Source organism: Rhagoletis pomonella, unplaced genomic scaffold (assembly GCF_013731165.1).
Source record: "Rhagoletis pomonella isolate Grant_MI unplaced genomic scaffold, Rhpom_1.0 Rhpom_scaffold_00007, whole genome shotgun sequence".
Lineage (NCBI taxonomy): Eukaryota > Metazoa > Arthropoda > Insecta > Diptera > Tephritidae > Rhagoletis > Rhagoletis pomonella.
The window spans coordinates 23,689,271-23,715,929 of NW_023458561.1; the positions used below are offsets into that span (position 1 = coordinate 23,689,271).

At 32.6% G+C, this 26,659-nt stretch overlaps 1 protein-coding gene across 2 annotated transcripts in view; it reads right to left on the minus strand.

Annotated features, from left to right (window-relative positions):
* The window catches only part of LOC118742480 (ubiquitin carboxyl-terminal hydrolase 31-like), a 78,439-nt gene extending 54,490 nt beyond the window's left edge, over nt 1-23,949 (minus strand). Inside the window, exon 1 of one of the 2 annotated variants that reach the window (XM_036474592.1) lies at nt 22,805-23,949. In XM_036474592.1, coding sequence (XP_036330485.1) covers nt 22,805-23,443 — 639 coding nt within the window. In that variant the 5' untranslated portion in view covers nt 23,444-23,949. The remainder of the gene's footprint in view (nt 1-22,804) is intronic. The other variant, XM_036474591.1, reaches the window with a different exon arrangement.
* Nucleotides 23,950-26,659: the final 2,710 nt, after the last annotated feature.

The window sequence follows — 26,659 nt, forward strand, 5'->3', positions numbered from 1 at the left end:
TATTATCTATTAGACTTAACTCATTTTGCGGTTCTTGTTTTTATCAAGGTAGACCTCGCATTACGAAAAAAAGTTTAGTGCCCGTCAGTTTTATTTGAAACCTATGTATGTCGAGAGAAAATTTTGGGTGCACATTTTTTTAGCCATCCTTTAAAAATTGTTAAATCGAGGTTTTTGCTATAACTTTCTTATTTGATATCCGATTTTTTAAGTCTTTATGTCGCCTAAAAGGCTTTGACAATGGTTCAATTAAAAAAAAAAATAAACTATATTTTTGCGCCCTCTGGTTGATGTAACAAAACAAAAAAATCAGTTCATATATGATTCCTCGTACCAAAAAAGGAATTTTTAAAACACTTTTGAGCATGCAGTTTCTCAACCCATGAAATTTTGGTATAATAAGGTGCAAGTTTGGGGACTCTAAAAAAAGCTTTGATTTTTTTTAATATTTTTTTTTTTGATGATACATAGTCTTTAGTATAGTTTTAATATGAAAAACATTTTAATATTAACAAAAAAAAACCATTTTGACACTTTCACTCCTCACTGTATGTATGCATTTTTACAAGCTTTTTTATATATTTTAATCGATATACCAAAAACATTTATAAATTTTCGATTGCTCTTCATTTTCGTACATAAACAAAATTTTTATATAGGAGAAAATGCTCAAAACCCTCGGCGAAAAAAATCTCAAAAATCAATGGTATATTTTGGCCACTTGAAGCGCACATTATTGTACTACAATTTAATGGGGTAGAAAATTGTATACCCAGAATTTTTCTAAAAACTGTGGTTGAAAAGTTAAAAAGTTTAATATGGAAATTTAAAATTGTATAACAAATTTTTTAAATTGTATAACAAATTTTTTAAATTGTATTACAAATTTTTAAAATTGTATAACAAATTTTTTTTTAATTTTATAAAAAATTTTTAAATACTTAGTGAAATTTTAATGCTTTAATTTACTGGCGCTAGGGTGGTACGTTAGGGTGGCAAGAGCTGATATCTGGTGTGTATGCTTCATCTACATTGGGGTGGCTGAGGTCAATAAGCTTAGGAACAAAAAAAAATAAAAACAATTCACACTCTAAGATTCGAATATAAATGTCGAAGATAATATGGCGAAAAATGTAAAACAGCGGCCTATAATTACGTTCGGCAGACATTTTTTTACCAAATTACCTGGCCACGTCCATTTGCAAAAAATTGTTTTTCTTTGGATAACCAGAAGATTGTAATTTCAAAATTTATTTCTTTAACAAAAACCATTCGTGGCCAAGTGGCTACTATGGATGGATGGTATAACCACTCGATGGACCCACGTTCGAAAATTCGAAACATCTAAACGTTAGAAAAAGCGGTTTCTAAGCTGTCACTCCTGAGCAAGCTATGACAAAGTGCAACAAATGATAAGCGTTAAATACTTTTTATACAACAATTTTAACATTTGTCAAACAGAATAATTGTCATAATTTTCTTAAAATAATTAGAACGAATTAAAAAAAAGAGTTCCTGAGCTAAAAATAAAAATCTTAGTGGTCACATAGTGAAATTCGTAAAAACTGCAACAAAATTAATAATTCACGCCGACATCCTAAAATTATCTACATACATATCGTATCGTCAGCAAAAACCACGGAGTTATATGCCATTTTAGAAAAGCCCCATCTATTTTTGAGTTTCTTTTTATTTACGTTTTTTTGCTTTTGCTGTAAAATAGAAAATTTGTTGGTAGGGGCCTTTGTGAATTAAGGTAACAATGAACAGTTTGTCGAAAAAAAAGTAACTCGCTATTTTTGAAAAACTCACTGTAATTAATGTCTATTTCCAGTTTCCATGTTTATATGCTTACATAAAAGTGTGACATTTTAGACAGCTAATCCTATATGTTTGCGGCTTTGAGTTCATAAAAACAAACAAATAAACTCTGTCGAAAAAGTCGCAAACTTTGGCAAAGAGAAAAAGTTAGTTGAGCTATTAACATAAGAAATTGCGTACATCGCAACCTTGAATAGCAAAAATTAACGCTTATCAAAGTGTAAACACAATGGCCATATTGCATACATATGTACATGCAGATACATACATTGTCAGTAAATTAGATACGAGTACATACTACATACATACATACATACATATGTTCATCGACATAGAAACCAGCTGAACACGAATAACAAATGAGTCGCGCGCCCCCTACTTACTTTTTATATTAGCGTATGTACACATAGAGTATAAACTATCTATTTAGTCATTGAAACTTTTCTAAATAGAATAGGTGTATGGATAATAATTCTTATGAAATGCTTGTCAAAGCATCCTTTTTTAGGAGAATGTGAGTACGCAATGAAACATTTTTAAAGAACTTTAGGTATACATACGGTGACCATCCGTTCTGTTTTTTGCAGGACCGTACTGTTTTTCAAAGGTCGGTCCTGCGTAGTTTTTCAAACCTAAAAAACCTGAAAATGTACTGATTTTTTCCAAGTGTCCTGCATTTGTCCCGCATTTTATTCGTTATTTTAAAATTATCGGACAATGGATGGATTTTTTCAAAAAAGTGTTTTTTGGTACTTTTCGTAGCTTTTCTTCAATATCTCATGAACAAATCTCAGTACATTTTGAGCCAAAGATAATGAAAATCGGACTAGAAATGTAGATGCCATGAAGCGCAATCTGCACAAATTATATATTTTTGTAAAGGGCACATAAATACCTTTGTAACTCGTCGTTTACGTCGATTCATGACGTCGATTTTTGACAAATAACTTCGAAAAGTATCAAAAAACAAAAAAAGGTATTGTTTTCGTTTTGAACGACTCAAAATTTTCCTATAAAATAATCTTTTAAAGATTTTCACTTTTCGTGTAAGCTATTGTAATTATAATATGTTTTACTATATTTTTATAAACATTCATGTAAAAATAGATTGAAAAAAAGGTGATTCGTTTTTAAAGTTTAAAATGTATTAAGAATTTAGAATCATAAATACTCTTTTGATATTTTTGTACTACGTAAATATATGTAGGCGTATTTGTGAAAAATTGTCCTTCATTTTGAATCTATATTTATGGTCACCGTAGGTATACATATATCCATTTGAAGTGTAAAGAGTCTGAAAAGTTTCAAAGCTTTGTCTGAACTGTAAAAATTTCAATTAAAAACATGGGCGCTTATGGTATTTCAGTTTTGAGAGTATGTAATAAAGCGTCGTAAAATCTTAAGCTTAACATTTTTTATGTAAAATAACATTTAAAACAATTTTATGGGGCTAATTATATATTTTTTTATCATTTTAAAAACATTTCGGTGTAGTTAGAAATTTTCTAAAAAAAATTCTTAACATTATTTTACATAAACAAATATTAAGCTTAAGATTTTACGGCGCTTAACACGTCTTGTGAAGCCATTAATTGTTTTGTCAGCAATTTTTATTACAAAGATTAAATTTATATTTAAAACCACCGTAAACTTCAGGTGCGAAAATTTGTTGCTCGCAGTGTATTTGACTACATTGTATACATACATACATATGTATATAGTTGGTATATTTAACGTCACTTTCACTGGCAAATTGGTAGTGTTAAAAAATTTATTATTTAGTTAGGACATCACAGATAAGCAGCTGCGAGGTTGTTTCCATAATTTCAGCAAGGTGTGACAAGCTTGACTGAAACTGTCAAGGGTTTTTCTAATCAGTCAAATACATAATAACGGGATTAAAGTTATTGCCCGCTATAGAAAATATACATAGTCAATTCTTAGAATCGCCCGTTCCGTTACTACGATGTGTATCGTTAAAAGAAAGAAAAGTAAGAAAATGTTTAAGAAATTTATGTGGACCATATTATTTAGCAACGAGCGGATATAATTAATAGCGAAAATGTACAAAAATTATAAATAACGATGGAAAGTAATAAGATTTTTGTGCGGATAAAAATGTTATGGATGGCACTGGATGAAATTTACCCTATATACAGTGTTGGGCACATAAATAGGGACACTACTTTTTTAGCCCCTTTTAACTTGCACAGTGTCAAGACTTAAATTGAAAGGGCTATAAAACTGTATATTCAAAAAAATTCTAAACTTCTGAGAAAAAAGTTTGAAATTTGGTTGAAAATTTGTTGAATTTTTTGTAGTTTTCTACAGGCGTGTTTGATTCAACCTTCACAAGCCAATAGCCATTTTGACAGTTGTTTGTGTGCAAAAAAAATAAAAAATTATATTCAAATTTTTTTTGTTTCGTTTTTTTTTGTGCGAATATAGCCTTAATGAGATATTAGCCCATACGGTTTACTTAGAGACTAAAAAATAAAAAATTATATTCAAATTTCTTTTTGTTTCGTTTTTTTTTGTGCGAATATAGCCTTAATGAGATATTACATACGGTTTATTTAGAGACTTAAAAATGCTTAATTCGTGCACTCTGCGGCCAATGAGGCATAATGGAAAATAACTAATTATCGCATTGACCTCTTTTATGGCATGCATAAAATTTGGATATTTTTTAAAAATTTGTAATTTTTACTATTTTTAACCGACTTCACAAAAAGAAGAAGGTTATCAATTCGTCGGATTTTTTATTTCTATTTTTTTATGTATGTTATCGCATAATTTTGGACCATGTTTTTTAATGAAAATTCCTGCCTGTAGCGAGTTTCTCTGCAGCAAAACTCCAGAAACCGTTATGTGTTTTATCTATGCCCTCATAGATTGGAGGGTCATTAGGAAGAGCTCTCACGTGCTACCTAAAGACTTCAGGGGTATCAGTCCTAGTTCAAAGAGAGTTATAAATCTGGGTCGCTACGACTTGAACTGAATTCTGGGAGATCACAAAGTTCAACATGATTCCCAAAAAAAAAAAAAGATTCTGTGGAGAACGACCTGCATACAATTACAAGGTGTATAGAAGGAGCCTTGACTCATAAAGATTTTGAAGTAGGCACCTTCCTCGACATCGTCCCGCCGGAGTTGACTCGCTGGATGAGCTTGGGTAATACCCTATGCTGGCGTACTCGATCTGTATACAGAGGTAGGAAAGAGGCAAGAGAAGCTAACGAGTCACAAAGCCAATTCAACTGTTGATTTTAATATTTTCAACAAAAAAATTTGCTTACATACTTACTTACGTATTTACACTTACGTATGTATGTATGTATGCATCTACAATACAAATCACATCCGTTTTTCGCTCGCATTAAAACTACATCAAGCTAAATAATTTAAGCTGAGCCAAAGGTATACATACACTGCCGACATGTGTATGTGTTTATGTGTATGTATGTATATGAATACGCACAATTATTTTAAATAGCATAGCCGGTAATTTATTAGATATGTGTGACACAGCCAAAGTTGCTAAAAATGTCCATTGAAGTGGTGTCAATGTATTCCCAGTCCGAGGTTAACTGAATCAACAGGTTGCACTCGCTGACCACACTTGTTTGCTACCGCTCCATACGCTGCACCGCAGTCGCCTCGTTGTCTGTCTGTGACTTTAGCTAAATTCCTAAGCGAAATTATCAGACCATTGTACTCCAGTCACAGTTGCCTAAAATAGCTGGCTTAAGTTTAGAGAATGGAAAAATAGAAATTTACGAGCTGTTCGCATCATTGCCATTCGACGCTACACAAATTAGGCGGCATACATATATAGACTATATATTTATATGTACGTATGTATGTGCATATAAAAAGCACAATACAAATATGTACGTATGTATATGTACTTAAACATTGTACGTTTACATAAATATACACACGCTAGTTAGTAAATTATTTGCAATTTCCGCACATCAAAATCACTTTGCGCTCGCTTTTATACCGTACACGAAATAAAGCGTTTGACAAATGGGCATACAGATTTGAGTCAGAACATTTAAAGGGCACGTCAAGAACGTTCAATATTTGAACGGCCCATAAAACTACAATTCCTAATCATTCGCATAATTTACGCTATTTGGGGTCTCGTAAGCAAAATGTCAAATCGTCTCAAGGTCTAAGTTTGGGTTTTTTTTTCAATTTTGTAGCATTCGGGAATACAACTACATATAGTTTTCTCGCCCAATCACGATAATCAAGATTTTTTAGAGTTAACCGATGCACATAGAAGTATTTGTACAGAAAAACCGGCCAAAAGTCAGATTTACCAATTTTGGCAAAAGTCCATTTACACATACTATTACTAAAGCTAAATAACCGATCTATTGAAAGGTAGCTGTGAAAACTCCCCCGCTGCTTTCCCTTTGACATACGTCAACATGACCTAAAAAAAAAAAAAAATACATAAAACCTGACACTAAAAATTTTGACACGAAAACAAAACGTCCTTACTTGTTTTAATTTTCTTTAATTTCTCGCTTTTTGCACTGGAATTTTGCACACAAAAAATTGTATGATAGAAATGCTGCTCATAAGCGACACGCCATCAACCTGTACGTCGACTATACAAAAACGCCAGCGACAATTGGCTGGCGTCGTTCACGTCAGCAATGCCGCTCATCATCCGCCCATCCTGTACGGGCCAAGCTACATAGTAAGTATGCGCAGCTGCTGTCCACTTTACGCCCGTCCAGTTTGGTTGGCTGGCATTTAGATTCATTTCAATTAGTTTGATCTCAATTGATTTTACCTTGAGAATGAATTGCAACACAAAATACAAAACAATTCGCACATTGCCGCGAATATTAGTGCTTTCTAAAAAAAAAAAAAACATACACACACACATTCAAGTTACACGTAGTATGTTTATATGTATGTATGTATTGATGTATGTATGTTTGCATTTAAATTTGCTTGATTTGTGCACTATCTTATTTAATACATACAAATGTGTGTATGTATATGCATATAGGGAAATTTTGTTGGTAAATTTGCCAGATAAGAAATGCAAAAAGGTGGAAAAAACGGCATCGTGTAAGCTGAATCTAAGTATACCCTGCAGAGCAACGCTTGTCTATCACTCTGACGTATAACCTCCTTTGAGTTCAAAAACGACTAGAGGCTAATTTTTTTTTAGGATTTTTTATAAATTGTACATATTAGGGGAAAATATTGCATGCAATTTAAATTCAAATAACTCGATTTCGGTACCATCTATCCCGTACATTTTTGGTGATTGCTTTCTCTTTCTTTTAGTAATACGTGGTTTACCTACTGGAAAAAAAAAACAATAATACTTTACACTGCTCTTTCTAAACACCTTTTGAACTGTAAAACAGTTATTCAATTCGGTTAACTAACACAATAGAACGGTGTGGCAAATCTGTTCAAAAATATTTTTGAAATAAATCTTTTTTAAACCTCTCTTGGTTGATACTTTATTGAAATATTTCATCTAACTTGTTTATTAAATTTATTTTGACTTCCTGAACAGGTGGCAACCGTCTTAAAAGCAATCTTCGGAATGAAGATTTCTCGTTTGACACCGATATTCAAATATTTCATTAAACTAGTTAATTAAACTGATTTTGTATTTATAAACACGTGGCAATCCTATTCAAAAATATTTTAGAAACACAGCTTTCTTAAACCCCTCACATATTTAACTTGTTAATTAATTTGATTTAAAATTTGTTTAGCAGGTGGCAACAACCTTAAAAGTTATTTCGAAATAAATCCTTCTAGAAGTCTTTTCGTTTGATACCCACATTGTTGTTTTATTTTTTTAGCCTATTAATTGATTTTAACCTTTGAAAAAGGTTGAAACTCTCTTCAAAAAAAATATCCTATATGATGATCCAGTTTTCATTCCAATCCGTTCAGCCGTTTTGTGTGTGATTTAACAACAACTTCCAAACTTTCACATTTATAATATCAGTAAGATGGATGAGGAACTTCTTTTTTGTCTATAAAGGACGAGAGATGAAGGCAAATCACCTCAACACTGAAACGAGTAGATTAGATGAAGGTGCACTTTTCATTATTTTCCTACCAGAGAGATATACGAATCTGGCAAACCACTTAATAGACCAACAAAATATGTGCACCATATGTGAGTCAAGGATACCCAAGGAGTAGCAAGCAAAAGCAAACAGTAGTGTGGGAGGAAACATCAGTGCGACGACAGATAGGAAGCAGGCCCGAACATTTTCATAAGAAGTTGCGTTTTCTCTGAAATTACTGCAGAAAAGGTTATCGATGCTGCAAAGAGTGTCATTGAACGAAAACCTTGGATATGAATTTAAATTCAAACTCTATTGAACTTTTAGTCAAACCTCGGAAAAAAGGCTGGAGAAAAATGTTGTTTATCCACTCGAGAGTTAAGAATGTCTCAAAGAGATTGAAAAAAAATGCTTTGTGCATATTCGAAGATTAGTAGAATCGATCGAGGCTATGTAGTTAAATTAAACCGCTGGCAGAAGATAGCTGACAAATGTAGGCCTGCAACTGGCACATCCAGGTAAGCGGCTCTCCTGAAATTTCTGGAGTCTATATGAATAAAAGATGTATTGTGATGAGTGGCGGGTGCAATCGTCAAATATCTATCTAGGGGTAGAGGTTTAGAGTGAATATCTATTCGCGAAAGATCATTTTAAATTCTTGAAACTAAATTGTTTCTAGAAGATCGAAAAGAAATGGGAAATTTCATATAGAACCACGCAAAATAGACATTCAAAGCATATAAATTCCATATACCTACAGGGTAGTTTGCATGTGTTTCTATGCAAAAAGACAAAAAATGTGGCTGCTAATTTCAACAAGTGTAAAACAATAAATACACATACCACTGCTGTATTAGCGTACTGACAAGCGTACTGACATTTTGTATAAATAGAAATAAATCTAACGCAATGATAACCTCAACGGATTCATGCAACACAGGACCGACACTTGTCACTTATTCATTCATATGCAAAATTTGAGTTGAGCTCAAAGGAACAAGCGAAATAAATTTCATGCAACTGCTGGCAAACAAAGCTCACGGAAGTCAGCATCATTACGAAGGCTTCATTATTATCATGTGTATGTACATTAGGGTGGTCCAAAAATGTATGGGAGAAAAGTAAAATCGGAAATTTAATGCTCTCACCCCCTAGGATTGTTCTATACCGAAAAAAAGTATACCCCTGTTTTTTTTATTTTAAAATCAAAATATATTTAGAGGTCGCTCAAAGCGCTCAAAGTTTCCCATGTATTTTGTATGGGGGAAAAAATACTTTTCGTAGAAATAGCATAGAATCCATGAAAATCAAAATTTTTCATTCTGAAAACTCTGCTTCTCTTCAGAGGACTTCAGAGATTACGGCCCAATTGTTTATTTAAACATTTTTTAATTTTAACTATTTTTCTTTTTTGTTTTGTATATTTCTTTTTGTATATTTGATTTTATTTGGGGATATTTCGGAGACCCTTAAAAAATAGTTAAAACTAAAAAATGATTAAATAAACAATTGGGCATTATTCTCTAAGTCTTCTGAAGAGAAGCAGAGTTTTCAGATTTAAAAATTAGGATTTTCATGGATTCTATGCCATTTCTACGAAAAGTCTTTTTTTCACCATACAAAATACATGGGAAACTTTAAGCGCTTTGAGCGACCTCTAAATATATTTTGATTTTAAAATAAAAAAACAGGGGTATACTTTTTTTCGGTATAGAACAATCCTAGGGGGTGAGAGCATTAAATTTCCGACTTTACTTTTTTTTTGGACCACCCTAATGTACATGCAATGGTATGCATGTTTCCACATACAGTATGCGTGATATATTTAAATACTGTATGTATATATATATAATATATATATTATTTATGCATATATGTATGTACTTGAACAACTATAAATATATATGTACATATATGCACTTTTGCTATCATCATTATCTTCAATGCAGTGAGGTTTTGTATATTGAAACACACATCAAGTTTAAACTGAGGTGTTAGTTTTAGAATTAAAATTAATTTTACTCGTGCAAGCATGCATATACTATATGGGGGCGTTCCATGCCAAAATGGACGGGGTTCACACTTGATGTGTTTGATTTGTTTGACGGATAAACATAAATAATAAATAAATATGAAATTTGAGCTTAATTAATACATTTTTAAAAACTTTACAGCACAAAAACAAAAACAAATCGATCTAATGCTTTTCGAAATATATCGAAAACAACAAGGGAAAATTAAAAAAAAAATCAAACATCAAAATTCTTTTGAAGAGAAATATTTTTAATTTTTTTTTTTTTTGATTTTTCCCATACAAATATTTTGATAAAAAAATTAGTTTTTGAAAATATCCCATCTCAAAAAAAAAAATGAAATGGGGTGCACTATACAATAATTTGAATTATGATTTTTTTTTACACCGAAGTTGAGTAAAATGAGTATATTACGAATTTACAAATTTTTAATTTTTTTTTAGAATTTTTTTGAGTATGAAGTTTTGTAGTCCATTAAAATTAAGAAAGTATTAAATCGATTTGTTTTTTTTGTGCTGTAAAGTTTTTATTTAAGTTTTATTTAAAATTTGTATTTATCCATCAACCCAAAAAATTTTAAACAAATCAAACACCTGAAGTGTGAACCCCGCCCATTTTGGTATGGAACGCCCCATATGTGTGTATGTACAGATTATATTTGTAAAACAATATTTAATCACACATGTAGCTATGCTTGTTCCATATGTACCGTGAAATTGTGCTACAACTTTCGAACATTTTTAATAACTTTTTTAAGCTGATAAAAGCAACACTAAATATGTATGTATGTAGATACATATGCATTTATATAATTAAGCTAGCAAAAAATTACACAGCGCAACAGTATTTTTGGAAGCGGATCGATTCCAACTCAGGATGAAAGACCTAAAACCAAATAGTAAAGCTTCCAAATGATTTTGCATTATCAGGTAAATTTTTTTATGGCTATATTAAGGTTGAAATTTTTTAGCTGAGTATTATTAGAACCTGTGGAGAAGTTGCATGAGAAATAATATTGTAGAACATTTTAACCTATTAGCCGTCTCATCACGAAAGAGTCGTTTCGACACCTGTTTTTTGTTGAGTCTAAATAAAATGGCATTTGGTAATCATTCAGCTCCGAGACAATGACCCTGAAATTGCTGCACAGTGTTTTAATGTTTTAATTTTTTGGTAGATTTAGAAAATTGCCACACCTAGAAAAAATACACATCTGGTAGCCATTTTGAATGTTAAAACAAGTCCATGTGCCCAAATTGAGACGTTTCTAATCTTTCTACCTAAATGATGTCTGTATGTATGAATAATGATGATAACTTATAACGTACAAGTATCAGATTTGTGCTGATAACAATAAAATAAAAAAAGCTGATAAGAACTGCCGACATTGTATCACTACTCTTAGTACATACATACATTTTATATATGTATGTATTAGCAATGCGACCATTAATTGCGAATTTAATTTAGAAGACTTCAGGCGCCCGACGTACATATCTGTCAGTAAGAAGTAAAAATAAAATAAAATAGAGTGAAATAAAATTTACAAAATTAAATTAAATGGATGGAAATAAAGTAAAAAATAAAAACAAATTAAATAAGGGAAAATAAAATAATACAAAGTAAGATTAAAACTAAAAACTTATAAGTATATAGCAAGGTTTCAAAAATCGTGTTTTTGCAAAAATGTAAATTTTACTGCGGATTCCGGTATTCTCCAATAAAAATGTTTGTTTTAAAAGATCTTTGTTTGAGGCGACAAACTTCATATTACCCACAGCATTTGTGACCTTTGCATAGACCGTGTGGCCTTTAAAACGGGGTTTTATTATGTTTTCAAAACGAACACGAAGTTTTACACATGTTGAGCTAGACCTAAACCCTAAATCTGAACGAAATGTCTAAATTGTGTATATTTCATGAAGATATATGTATATTAGAGGTGCCGTTTTTAAATCGATTAAATCTAAGATCGATTAATCTCACCCTTCCGATACGAATTTTTTAGTTTCAATCGATCCGTGAATCGATTCAAAAAATTCGAGAATCGACATTCGATTTTTCCTCAATTTTTGCATATTTTATTTCAGAAAATCAATAAAATTTTCAAGAAATTTGAATTGGAGGCTGGTACAAAAAAAAATAATGCGGCTTGACATCTCCTATATTTCTAACTTGGGAGAGTAAACGCCAAAGAATTCATTGACCTGCCTCTCTTTTTTCTCCGACTAAAGGGGCTCCTCGGGGAAGCCTCTTGGAAATATCTCTACAAAAATGATGGCTAATACTACAACGAAAACTCGAAAATTCGGATTTTCAAACTTTATGGAAATTTTCTTAAAAATTTTGCACTCCTGAATTAGTCCTTTTAGAAAAAATTTGAGTGAGTATGCAGTTTTACAGCAAATCTTTTTTAAAAAGCGTAAATATAGTCAGCGAAAACAAAAAAAAAACTAAAAGGCGTCCGTATTGCAAAAAAAATCTACATGTATACGTAAGTTCGAAGTAAAACAAACAATTATTTCCCATTTCTGATCAAAACAAAATTTAAGCATTTCCTTAAGTAGGTTTGATGATGAATTTCACTAAGCATTAAATGACAAAAATTTTAATGACAATATTGGGCACATTACGTTCAGCCATTAATGCGATTCATGAAACATCGCAAAGTGGCATTTTTGGTGAAATGGCAACTTTGCGCAAAAAATTGTATGAACGACCTATCGCAACTCCGGATTGCAAATGTATTTTTTTTTTTAATGCTGCACATAACTGAAAAAGAACACGTTTTTACCGTTACATACATTGGCATAAATTTTTTGTAATTTTTTTATTTTTTCAAAGTATTTACGAATTGATAGATTTTGAACAAATCTGGATATTGAAATCGTTATGAAAAATGTATGTATGTATGCTTTCAAAATTACAAAAATAGTTTGACCAGATCGCTGTGTTCTGTTTCTTTGTAAAAATTAAGTAAAAGGCTTTATTTGACCAAATATGTGAACCGATCTTGGGAGATCGATTTATTTTTTGCCGATTTCTTCCAGCATCGATTATTTTTATTTCAATTCGAATCGATTCAAAAATCGATTTTTTTTTAATTCGATCTGGCATCTCTGATGTAATTTTGGACGACTTTCTGTCATCCTTTGGCAATTTTGGTTTGGAGGCAAACTGGTTTCGGCGATGTGCCATCTTCAGTGTCATTTTTGTTAAGGTTCTTCCGTGTCTTTCCTTCTGTGTTCAAACAAAAGGATTCTTAACAGTTTTTCGTTTGATACCCATATTTAATCCTTCCTAATTTGACTTTTCCCAACTTCTAACCCAGTTCCGGTATGGTGTTATTAGACCGGTTGATTTCTTCTTCGTTCATTCGCCTTGCATGAATTTTGTGTTTGCTTTATATGATTTAACAGCAATGTTGCCACTTGAAAATATGTTTGGGTACCAAAATGCCAAAGAGGTGGCAACCCTCTTTAAAATATTTTCAAGCTAAAACCTTAAACCTCTTTCATCAGACATCCATATTGTGATACATATTTAAATTACCCAATTCGCCTTATTCAAGTTCAATTTGACTTTTTAAACAGGTGGCAAACCTCCTTCGTGCTGCCATTTCAAAATCATTTTGATTCATACCCATATTGTAATACATAATTCATTTAACTCGTTAAAAAATTTAATTTAATCGTTTAAAAGCTGGCAACCCTTTAAAATAAAAATAAAACGTTATTGAACATCTATGAACAGTCCATGCCCTTTACTTTGACATCTCGGGTTTGAAAATAGAACGAACTAGATATACGTAAGTGCTACAAAAACACACATACTCAATTTCCAACTGCATTTATGGTAAGTATGAAAGTTGTCAAAAAATAAATTGCATTTTTGAATTCAGCTCCTTCAAATTCACTAACAGCCAGTTTCACGAAAGCAATTTATGTGAATTTTTTTTTAAATTTATTAAAAAACCTGAAAGAAAAAAAATAATTTTTCACTTAAATTGCTGGTGAAACCGGCAGTAGGAAACAACTTTTCATTTAAACCCGTCCATTTCAATTTTTGGAAGCATCGAATTAGAAGGTATGGTTTGGGCGAATGAAAACCAATAAAGCCAAAATTTCGCCGCCTTATGATTATAACATGTCACTGGTTCGCGCTATAAGAGGAGATTCTTGACCTTGACATGATCGACGACAGACATCGTAAGGCCTGTGCAGCATCATTATCATTTTTCTGGTGTCAACGACAACATCGCTGCTTTTTAAATACAAATATGACCGGAGGACCAAATATGACGATTCCTCGACGTTAATAGAAACTAGTACTGTGAATAGGTGGCTGGTCAAAAATTCCACGAATAACACGTGACGTCAGATGATATACCACCTTCAATTCGAATGAACTACACAAACTGGCATTACATACTATTCACTTTATCTCTACAACTGTATGACTCCCTCTTTATTGACTATCGATCGGTTCAATGTTCACATCAGAACACATATTGCGTAATAACCCACTTATGATGCTTTAGTTGTGTTTTTCCCACATTTTTGCGGTGAAGTCGACATACATATAAAAGTGGCAAAAAGAAAAGCAAAAACATTTATTGCAGATATGTACAAAATGTAAAGCTGCGATCAGCAACGCTTCGTCAATTTGGAACAAGAGTCGAGAGTCGATCGATGCCATTACAAAGAAGATGACGATAATGATTACAATTGTGCCATTGTTTATCTCTATATTTATTGAATAAGTCTGTGCAACGTCAGAACATGCAACGAAAAAGAAAACGAAGAGCCAATTAACGTCACAAAGAGATGATCTCACAAATTTGAACGATGAACAGAAGAAGGTGTGAGTAAAATCATAGAAATTACGCTAAAAACCAAAACAAAATGAGAAGATAAATACAAAAAAAAAAATAAAAAATAAACTAAAGAAAAATTAAAAATAAAGCAACATGAAACTTTTTAATGAATACAAATAAAATATGAGCGCATATAAAGTGTAAAAAAAAAATGCAACAAGTGCGAACCCAAAATTAAAATATGTACATGTAATTGTTTTCACTGCGCCAGACAAATGAGCAAAATAATTTCGAAATTTATACTATGTACTTACTATGTATGTATGTATGTATGTATGTAAATTGCTTACACCTAAATAAGTTTTTGTTTTATACGCATTTTTACTTGTGCATTGCAATTGTAACGTGGCAAAGAGTAAATTTCACATTAATTGCCATAAATTGATCCATCAATAATACAGAAGGCGAAATACTACATATATGCATGTACATACATACATATGTGTACTTAAATATACTAATTGTCAGTCAATAAAATAAATATTTCATTGAACTGAACTGGGAGGAAATCGAATAGGTAAAATGAAATAAATATTCGCAAAATTTTGCTATAAACAAAAAAAAATATATAATAAATGCATATAGTTACAATAGGCAAGTTGGAGACGAACTGCGGCGAACGCTAGACCAGTATGGCAAGTAGCGGGCGGGAGACCGTAAAGGGTGACGCTATTCCATACAAGGACGTACGGTGACTAGCGCATGAGAGTTTTGTTAATGCGATCGCTTGCTAGCGACGACTCACTGAAATTAAAATGACTTTGGAGAAATCAAGTATTTTGCAAAACTGTTGTAGTTGTTGCCGTGATATTGACATTAGTTATAAATAGTCGCGGGCGTGTGCTAAAAATCCAGACCATGCATCATAGCGAGTCGAAGAGCGATAAAATAATCAACAATAAAACTTGTATTTATGTATAGACTTATTTTTACAGTTAGCTGAAACTTATTTTTGTAATTTCACAACTAATGTCGGATTTCCATTTGGCTGTAAATGACACAAATTTTAATATAATAAAGGTGAACATTAACAGCGCAAAAGTCTTTCGTAAGACAATTGTCAATTCTGGCAACTATCTTCAAATATTTGCTAACGAGGAGGTCTTGGCGTCATTCGGCTCCCCTTTAACTTAGTCAATAAGTTCTTTAAAAATTAAATTAATTTAAAAAATATGTATGTATGTATATATTTTATTAAAAAAAATGAAAAATAATAAATAAAAGAACATTAAAAAGTGAAAATAAAGCAAATCTACAAAAAAAAACATTTATTAAAACCAAATTAAATAAATAAATGAAAATAATTTAAACAATTAATTAAATGAAAAAAAAACGAAATTTTTTCTTTTTAAAACGATGAAATCTAAGAGAAAATTAAATTAAAAAATAATAAAATTAAAAAATAAAACCATTCTAAAAATTTTATGAAATTGAGAATATGAATAAAAAATAATTTTTCTTTTTAAAATAACAAAATCTTAACAAAAAAAACTTAAATGAGATACGTTTCTAAAATTTAAATGAAATTAAACAATATATATTTTTCTTTTAAGACAATGAAATCTAATTATTCAACGAAAATTACAATTAAAAAAAAAAAACATTAATGGCGTGTAGGTTTCTACCGAAAAATGTTTCCTTTCCATTGCCCTCCCAGCACAAACACTAGGAACCGGGCAATGAAAAGGCAACATTTTTTGTAGAAACGAAAACGCCATAAGTAAAATGAAAATACATGCCCGAGGGTTCGAACCAGGATCTCTCGAAAGGCACACCGGTGCTTTACTCACTCAGCCATTGCGACTGTTGGAACAACCCAAATCCAGCAAAATAATCCAAAAATCGATTCGAAAAGGTAAAAAAGTGGAAGAAATGGAGATTTTTATCCAGTTACCTATTACATTTTCGGATACTATGACAGTCAGTTTTGCAGCTCTCCAGTATGCTAGTATGCAGCTCTCAAGAAAAGCAAAAACTACATATAAAATAACGTTCAAGAAATGACTAGTAAAATTTCTTGTGTAATATTTTCTTGAGGCAGTACACAGCTCTTAAGAAATTTGCTTCGCTTTCTATTACGGTTTTCTAAAGTTTTTTGTGAAAAAAGAGCACAAGGCAACCCATGCTTGCAACAGAAATATATCGTCACCTGAAATGCAAAAAGACGTAGAACATCGTAATTGAAATGGAAAAAGTCCTAACTAATATTTTTTTATTTTTTTTCATTATAATAATAATTCCATAAAATCGATAAAATTAATAATAATTCCATAAAATCCATCATATCGTTCAAAAACTGAAATTTGAATTTTTTATTAGTCACGACTTTTTGTTTCTCAGCGACGATGTTTGTTACGTATTTTTTCATTTCAGCTGACGATATGCTCGTTTCATTATTTCTTGAGGAAAGAGTGGGGCAACAGGCTGTGAAGTATCAGATGTCAAAATTCCTTGGATACACACACGAAATAATAGAAATTTTTTACTTGACCGTTTTCTTGAGAGCTGCATACTGGCCTTAAAGTGTGCGGCAGAAAGGTTTGTACAGACAAGTACCGAAAATTGTAGTGAAACGGATACGTTTTTGGCCGTTTTTTTTTGAAATTTGTCTGATAGAAGTTTTCGTTCAATACACTTACACTTACTTCAATGCAATTTACAGATGTTTTTCATGAAAAAAAATTAAGGAAGCTCCTGACGGCATTCGAACTTGGCACCCTCTGGAAGCTAGCAAATAGTGGAGTGGCACGCTTCTCTGCATGCCCAGCCACAGCCGACTACATATAAATGCTTTCAAATGTTCAGCATTAACAAATAAAATACAATTATTGCTTTCAAATAACATCATCTTTATCGAAGACACGAAAAAACGCGTTGGTTTTGGACGTACTTTTATACGTAAATTAACGAAAATTTTAGTCGTTTTCTGTTCGTTTCCAGATATGGAAATTGGGACCGTACGCCCTCAAAATTTACATTTCTCGGCTGGCTTTACTCCCTTTTTTTATATTATTGTTTGTGAAAAAAAACTTTAAGTTCGAAAATAAGTGATATTTTCAGCAACGACATTCATAGGCAGTCGGTCACCACCTACCACGACTCCCGGCCTATGAATGCCGTGATCGGAGCTCAATCACCACCTGTGGCAGAGACGGAGCTTCAACTGCCCTGGCCCAGTTACGGTCTGGATACTCTAGCGACCTCTAAATATTTTTTTTGATTTAAAAAAAATATATATATGGGTATACTTTTTCGATATAGAACAATCCTAGGAGGTGGTAGCAGTCAAGTTCCGACTCTAGTCTTTTTGGACCACCCTAATGTACATACATATGTACCGTGGCTTCAGTTATGTTAACTGATAATGAATTAACGCTAAACTTTTTATTAGGGCGGCATTAATAGAAGTTTTAACAAGAACAACTATAACAACAAAAACCAAAACAATAACAAATACAGAGGGACTTACTGACCAAGAAATCAACAAATAGCGACAATAATAAAAAATTACAAATTACCACAACAATAACAGCAAAAACCAAAATCACAACAGCATTTATTCAAGAAGATATTCACGCATACCAGATATGTTTATACATGCGCATTAGGGTGGTCCTTAAAAAATACCAACATCTACGAAATAAAGACATCCACGAAAATTTCAGAATTGTAAACAAATTTTTTTCTAATAAATTTTACATATTATTGAAACTTACTTATTCATATATCGATGGCTGAGCGGATGATCGACCTATATTGGTAGCCAGTTCGAAAACGCCCTATCTCAGAAAATTTTTCAACAACGCTCTATCTAAGAAAACTTTTCAAGAACGCCCTACATCAGAATTTGATTGAAAAGCGCCCTATCTCGGCTGCCGATTAAAAAAGCCTTATCTCAGCTTATTTTCAATGTATTTTGGTTTAAGATAGGGCATTTTTGAACCGAATTCTGAGATAGGGCGATGCCTACATATTTTTTTTTTTAATTTTTGTAGATGTCTGTACTTTGTACGTAAAGCCAAATAAAGGGGTGCACCATTTTGTTGATATTTTAAGGACCACCTTAGTGTGCATACATATAAAATCAATGAACTTCGGAATCACTTGCTGTACTTGTTGCGTGCTATAAGTTTTTCAGTTGTTTAAGTTGATATGAACATTTTTCAAACAATGCAAAAGTGCATAAGTAGTGAAGGCAAAGACGGCGATAAAAAAGCGACGATGACAGCTAAGCCAAAGGAAGGAAAGCGAAAGGCCACATATGTATACGTAAATCCATAAGTTCATACATACCTACATATGTACATACATACATGCATATGTACATATGTACACGTATTAAGAGGGGCGGGAAGGCAATGATATAAAGAGACTATGCCCGTTTGAAGTGGGAGTGAAAGTGAAATAAAAAAATATATAAAATAGCAGAAATTCTTAAGTTGTGAATCATCAAACAACGACCACAACAACCAAGTCAACTCATACATATATTGCTGACAGGAATTGTGGTGCATTGTCAAATATGTAATAAAGCAAAGGTGTTAAATGACATTCGGGAGTGGTGTTTTGACCGAAAATAAATATTTAAGTCAGCAAATGGTGGCGTTTGGCCGAAAAAACATGAATTTGCCAACATTGTCTTTGGTGTAATGCAGCAAAAGAAAGTGTTGTCAACCCCAAGGAATGATGGATATCACATTGTAGCGCAGCCAAAAGATGTGGTTAATAACACACCTGGCATATGAGAGAGCTATATAATATCGGTCTAGCGAGCAACTTCCCATACATTTTTAGGTGTTTTAAGCATTGCATAGTAAAAATAAAATTGGATGCTATATTTACAACTTAAAAAAAGAAAGAATTAACCAAAACCCAAACTAAAAGGGTTTAACAACCTGGGAAGTTTTGTTGTATTGAAAGTTGCATTTTAAAAATTGAGTCGCTATTGTAATTACCGCAGACTGAAAGACTAATTTGAGAAGGTGTTGCCATCGTAAAGACGATTTCACATTCTAATGACAGTCGTGTCCACGACCTTTATCTAAGTACTTACATACAAACATACAGTTTTCCAGCTAATTTTTTTTTGTTATTTTTATATAAATACCGTGTAAATCACAGTTTCAAACTTTATACAAAATTTTGGAAAATTCAACAAATTTTCATCAAAACTTAAACTTTTTTTTTAAAATTTTTGGGTATACAGTTTTATAGCCCATACAATTTAGGTCTAATGAAGTGCAAGTTTCAAACGGCTAAAAAATCGCGTTGATTTTTGAGATTTTTTTTAGGCTAAATTTCTGTTTTTTTTTTAATATAACAAGCGCAATTTACAAAAACTTACATTGATATTTTGAAATTTTTTGGCTGACGGTCTCCCGCGTTTTATTTTATAAGAAATTCATACTTATATGAAAAAAGTGCAAAAATCCGTCACCGAGCTTGCACTTCATCAGACTAAAATTGTATGGGTTATAAAACTGCATACCAAAAAAATTACTAAAAATTAAGAATAAAACGTTGAAAATTTGTTGAATTTTCTTAAATTTTGTATAAAGTTTGAAACTGTGATTTACATGGTTTTGGTGAAAGTTTTGACGATATTTTTATATAAAAATAACAAAAAAAAACATTTGCTCGAAAAACATTACGAATATTTGAAGAAAATCATTTGGTCATTTGCTTGTGGCACTGTATATGGGCGATTCCAGCGAAAAGTCGACCGCGTAAAAAAAATTAAAAGTCCTATTTCTAACTTGGCTGCTCTTTGTAATATACATATACAGGTTATGTAAGCGGATCGTTCGATTTTTCAAAATGAATCAAGTTAAGGACTAGGACTAGATGTGTAATAATGTTTTATTTTTTCTAAAAGAGTAGCTGACAAAAAATTTATTTCAAATTATTTATAAGTTATATCAATATTACAATATGGGTATCGATCGAAATGGTTTTAACAATTAATTACTAAAATATTGAAGCCAATAAAAAAGGCATTTAAAACCTTTATTTCTAAACTACATGTAGGAACGTTGCCACCCGTCTAAAAAAATGAAAAAGGATATGGTTCCAAAATATTTTGAAGAGGCTTACCACGTGTTTACACAGTTTAGTTCAATGTATGCGATAGTTAGATACCTCACTTCCACATAGATATCAATAAAAGTGGCTTTGAAACAGCATTATCCCCAAAACAGACGTAACAGGATGGACACCTGTTTTAAAATTTAAATTCAACTGGAATTAGGGGAATTATATAATATAAATATGTATTAAAATACGTGTGTCAGACGGAGCACGCTTAACAAGGTATGTATCAGTTAAAAAATATTTTGAAAAATGTTGCCACCTGTTTACATATTTAAGTCCAATGTGTGCCATAAGTTAAATTAATTACTTCAATATGGATATCAATCAAAACTACTTTGAAGATATTTTATTTCGAAGTTACATGTCGGAGGGTTGCCACCTGTTTTAAAATGTAATTTAAATTTGAATTAAAGAAATCACATGATTTCCACCTGTTAACAAAATTAAGTGCGATGTATGCAATAGGTTAAATAAACTACTTCAATATGGATATTAATAAAAATGGCTTTGAAGAAGCTTTATCCCCAAAAGACATGTAGCAGGCTTGCCACCCGTTTTAAAATGTAAATGCAACTTGCAGTGTTGCCATCCGTTTAAAACTCGAATTTATTCAAATTATACATAATTTCTGGATGAAATATTAAAATATGAGCGCCAAACGAAAGACTATCAGGAAATATTTAGCTTAAACAGGAAGAATATTAAAGAGGGCTGTCGCTTGTTTAAAAATTTTTGTATAATGGGTAGCACTTGAAATGGGTTTAAAATTCCATCCAATGAAATCAAAATGAGTGAACAGTTTTTAACCTAAATGTGCTCTTAATATTACCACGTATTCCTCGCTTAAGTTTAGCGGCTGTAGCTCTGGCTCATTACTCCCTATTAGTTCTTTTCACATTCCTCTAGTTGAAGCAGCCCCCTCTAGCTTCTTATAACTTCATATACATTTGTATTTGTTTATAATATCATAATTCCAATCTGTATACAATTTGATAATGGTTTAATTAATAAAATAGGTTATACTTATGTAAGCAAGTTGTGAAAACCCCCAAAAAAGTATTTTTATTACTTCATGGAAATTTGTATACATACATACTACATATGTATTTATTTTGTATTTAAAGAATAGAAACATTAAAAATTAAAAATTTTTCTCATCTATTTGGACAACACATTTATTCTATTGTGCATGCAATTGTAAGTATGTACATTCATAAGTAGCTAGTTTTGTTATGTGTAAGCAAATATATAGTTCCAACAGTAGAGGCGCCAAAGCCTTTTTGCGTCATGTCACTGCTTGACACACATTCCGGAAGCAACATAACAACAATAAGAAAGAGTGATTCGTTCTAAACACCAACAATGCAGGGCAAACACAACCGTGGAAAAATAAACAAAGTAGCATTTTATTGGGCATCCACTCTCCACAATTGCATCAGAAATTTTACAGGCGATTCTATGTTTGTACATATGTATGCCTGTGCAATATGTATACACTACTTTACACCATAACCAAACATTGAAGAGGCACTTGGGTTCCAGCTGAAAAGACCAAACAAACGAGGAAGCCAGGCAACTAATACACATAACGGCTCTAAAGAGGCGGTGTCCAAAAAACGAAATACAACAATGGGCAGTGTACGCAAAGGAGTTATACTTATTCTTAGTATGCGTACGTAGGAGACTATAAGGCGACGTTTATAGAAATTTATGAAAATAAGTATAACTGGTATATACTAACTTGTAATAAATTATTTTACAATACATATGTATATGTTATTGTTAAAAGCTTCTTAAAATATTTTAAAATAGATATGTATGTATGTAAGCACATTATACCTATTCGCTATTGACATTGGATCAAACTTTTTAAAATTAAATTTTTGCTAAAAATTACATGAAAAAAATATCGCACTTACCCCAACATTAATTGACGTGCTGACATGCTGTGCAATACGATTTAGAAACTTCCTGAATGATGAGCGCCTTAGAACACGATTGGAATTGGAAGCAGGGGCAGTGTTGCTAATCTCATTGCCACCGGAAACTGGTTTGCCATTTATTATTTTCTGTTCCACTGCTTTGACAATAACATCTCTTTTTATTCTACCGCCAGTTTTAGATTCATCAGAAGCGCCAACCCCACTGTCGTTGCTACCATTAGCATCCTTAGAAATGGCTTCGTAGCTGCTCAGCGAAACGATGCTACCGGCGCGCCCACGACCCCCACCAACACACGACGATATCGCTATGTTACTGCCACCAGCACTGCTGGCGTTTTCTACTGCTGAAGTGGAAGTTTTAAATTTGCGCGACCACCGGAAGGGATTTCGAGGCATGGAGAAAGCTCGACGTATTTTCTTGGCGGCATTTGTGGCTGCAGTCGACGTTTGCGAGGCAGGCATAATTATCACTTGCGGCGCTGCCGATGCTATCGGAAGTTGTACATGTTGCAATTGTTGGACCGTGTCAGTTGTTGTGTTGAAGTTTTGATTGTTGTCCGAGGCTTTCATCGGGGCAGCAGGCTCATCCCCAAGCGTTTGCTCTTCTGTGCCCATCTTAAGTTTAAACTTTCTTCTATGTGTTTTACATCAATTGATTTCTTTTGTCAAATTCCTATTAGCAGCGACTGCAGCATTCCAAATCCTCACTATATTAATTGTTTTAATTGACACTCATCTATAAAAAAGTTGTTTTCATTCTTTTGTTCGTATTACCAATCTATTTTTTACGTTTCTCTTTCGTCCACTGTTTTGCCCTTTTTTCTATTTCTACCGACAGCACGAAAATTTTCCGCTTTGCAATTTTTCACCCCTCTTTTTTCTGTATTTTGCTTGCGCGTGAACACCCAAAAATGTGGCGCACTACAATCACAAAATTAATTGAGCACTTCAAAATGCATTAATTGCATTTGTTTCTATAGCTAGCTAAATGATATATTTTCACAATTATCTGCAAAACTTTTTCTGCCCTAAATTCAATTTACAGCGATTCGATTTTTCCTACAATTTTTCGCGTTCTCACCAGTCGCGCACCGAAATCCACAATGAAAGCGAAAGAAATGCAACAAAAAGATTACAGCGCCGTCAAAGATTTTGCGGCGGCGCAAGTTGCCAGACTCGAGCACTGAATCAAGGGTTGCATTGGGGAAAAATTTAGCTGGAGAATTAAAAACTATTCCATAAATGTTGATTATTTTACTGTAGTTTAATTATTTAAGTTGTGAAGAGAAATCTTGTCCCACAAAGAGTTGGAAAAGTATGAAAATTTCGTGTATAAATGGGAGTCAGAAAATCATGAAATCGGGTGGCATCTCTACGCAGTTCTAATTGGATTCGTTGTGGGAGAAAACTGACGTGTTCCAAACAGAGTTGATTTGTGAGACTAGTTAAAGTCTCCAAAGTGTTATTGTTGCCAGACTTCAAATGTGGAAGATTCGTAAAAATTGGATTAAGTAATTTTATTAAATATTCGTTTGAGAGCGTTGAAAAATCTTGAGTTTCGATCGAGAATCAGTTGCGAGCACAGTATATACAGTAATAAACCTTTTTGAGTACTCCTCGGGGGTAAAATCTGATCAGCGTTGATAATGAGAAGGAGCATGCATTTTGTTCATTCAGAGTTGTATACAAAATTACTGTGGTATGAAAGGGAGCAACAACCGTACTATGGCAGAGTGGCACAACTCATGACTGTGTAATAATAACCGAAATTAATTGCAAAAGTGTAAAAATATTGCAATTATTTTTGTTATTATAGAGACTAGTACAAATTATCATAGTTCAGTGTATAACTTGTTATATTACACCGTACCAATGAACGTAAATATCAAGAAGGGGCAACTCGTTATAATTGTAGCGAAAGTGAGTAACAGGGGCGTGCCTTCTCTTTTTCTCTAGTAAGTTTTTTAATTGGATGAAACAGGGTACGCCCCTGTTACTCACTTTCGCTACAATTATAACGAGTTGTCCCTTCTTGTTATCTACGTTATTTGACCGTACTTGATAATAAACTGTTAAATGCTGAAAACGCTTATAATTTGTAGATCACTCAAATTTGGGTGTGCTTAATGAACTTACTGGGCGGATGCGCTGGCAGGCATTGGGGTCTGTACACAGATTGTTTTTTTTTTTTAATAAAGACTTAAATATATTTCGAAATTTAGAATATTGCTTGATAAATTGACAAAATTTACGTTTTTCATATAAATATAATCTTATAATGGATTTTTTTTTAATTTTAAACTTACATTTAAGAAATTTATTCAGTGCTATAATTACGATTTGAGTTTTCCAGTTTATAAAACACAAGCGTTCATTATGTACTTAACTATTGATATTATTCTTCATTAAGCATGAATATCAGCATACATTAAAGATGAATATTATAGTTAACCTACATTTTGTTCATAAATAACACATAATTATGTGTATTTCATCCTCGAAAGGAACATTTCTAATCATGAGGCGAAATTCCCCACAGTAAGTGTTTCCGTGCGCGCAAAACGAAAACGCTGCACACAACCCAAAAGTACTCCTCGGTGGCCAAATGGTGAGAAACTGCGAAAATGTTTATTAGACTGTGTTTATGCACGGAAACTTTTGTCGACGCGATTTTTCACATTCCCTTTCGGTGTTGCTCGTTTCATTTACACACGGCGATTTGTGTGTATGCAATTGTTGTTGTCAGCTGTGACCAGCGTTTCAATTTACACAGGCGAACGAGAGCATAAAGCGTGTTGCCCGAACACGAGCAACTCGGTGCCCCTCTCCTTTCCTCGTCACGCTCTCTCCTACGAACGTCGAGTTGCGGCAACAAAAATCGCCGTGTGTAAATAAGCACTTACTGTATATACTGTGGTTGCGAGCGAACATTCTGTTAAAGTGTGTTTGTATTCTTCAACTTTAACTCGGCGCAGGGTTGCACGAAAAAAGTTGATTGGCTAAAACTATCAAAATACGAAAAATTATCCAAATATTCGCCATAAAAAGGTGTTTACATTGTTCAACTCTCTGCTATTATCTATTTTTGGTTGAATGGCTATTCAACTAATCGATTTCAACGAAGTTGGTAGCCAGCCAACATTTAGCCATTTAACTTTTTTTAAGTGCAACCCTGCATTGAGTTGAACGAAAATGTTGAACGCAAAGTTGAACAAAGCACACACTGCTTTACTGATGCCTTTTATTTCCGTATACATTATTCGTAGTGTTGACAACCCTGTTAAGGTAAAGGCTCGTAATCTTGCAGCCAAAAGTATGCAATAGTCAGAGACTATTTCCGTTATTCTACCGGAAATAATTGATTTTATGAATGAAGGGAACTAGAATAAACTGCCAAAAGTTTAATGATGGCTATGTATTGCATTGTCGTAAAAATTATCGCAAAATATTTATTTACATTAGACCTATGTATGTATGTACTAATTGAGTATCTGTGGCTTGTAGTCCGTCGTTTTCAATGTGTTGCAGCATAATTCTTCATAGCGTAGAAAGTACTCGTAATATTTGAACTAAAATGTAAGAACATATAAGAGCTTACAGCAAAATCGTTCTCCTACAATTACGGTGACCAGATTTCTGTGGCCAAAAATCGGAACATTTCTAAAGAATCGAATCCGAACCTACAATATTGTTTTTAGAATAAAAAGACATAACATCTTTTAATACAGTTTTATTTAAAAGAGACCAAAGAGAACAAACCTGAAAAATTATCGCAAAAATGTATACACACAATAAATATGTACGATGACGAGAATGCAAATAGCGAATAGA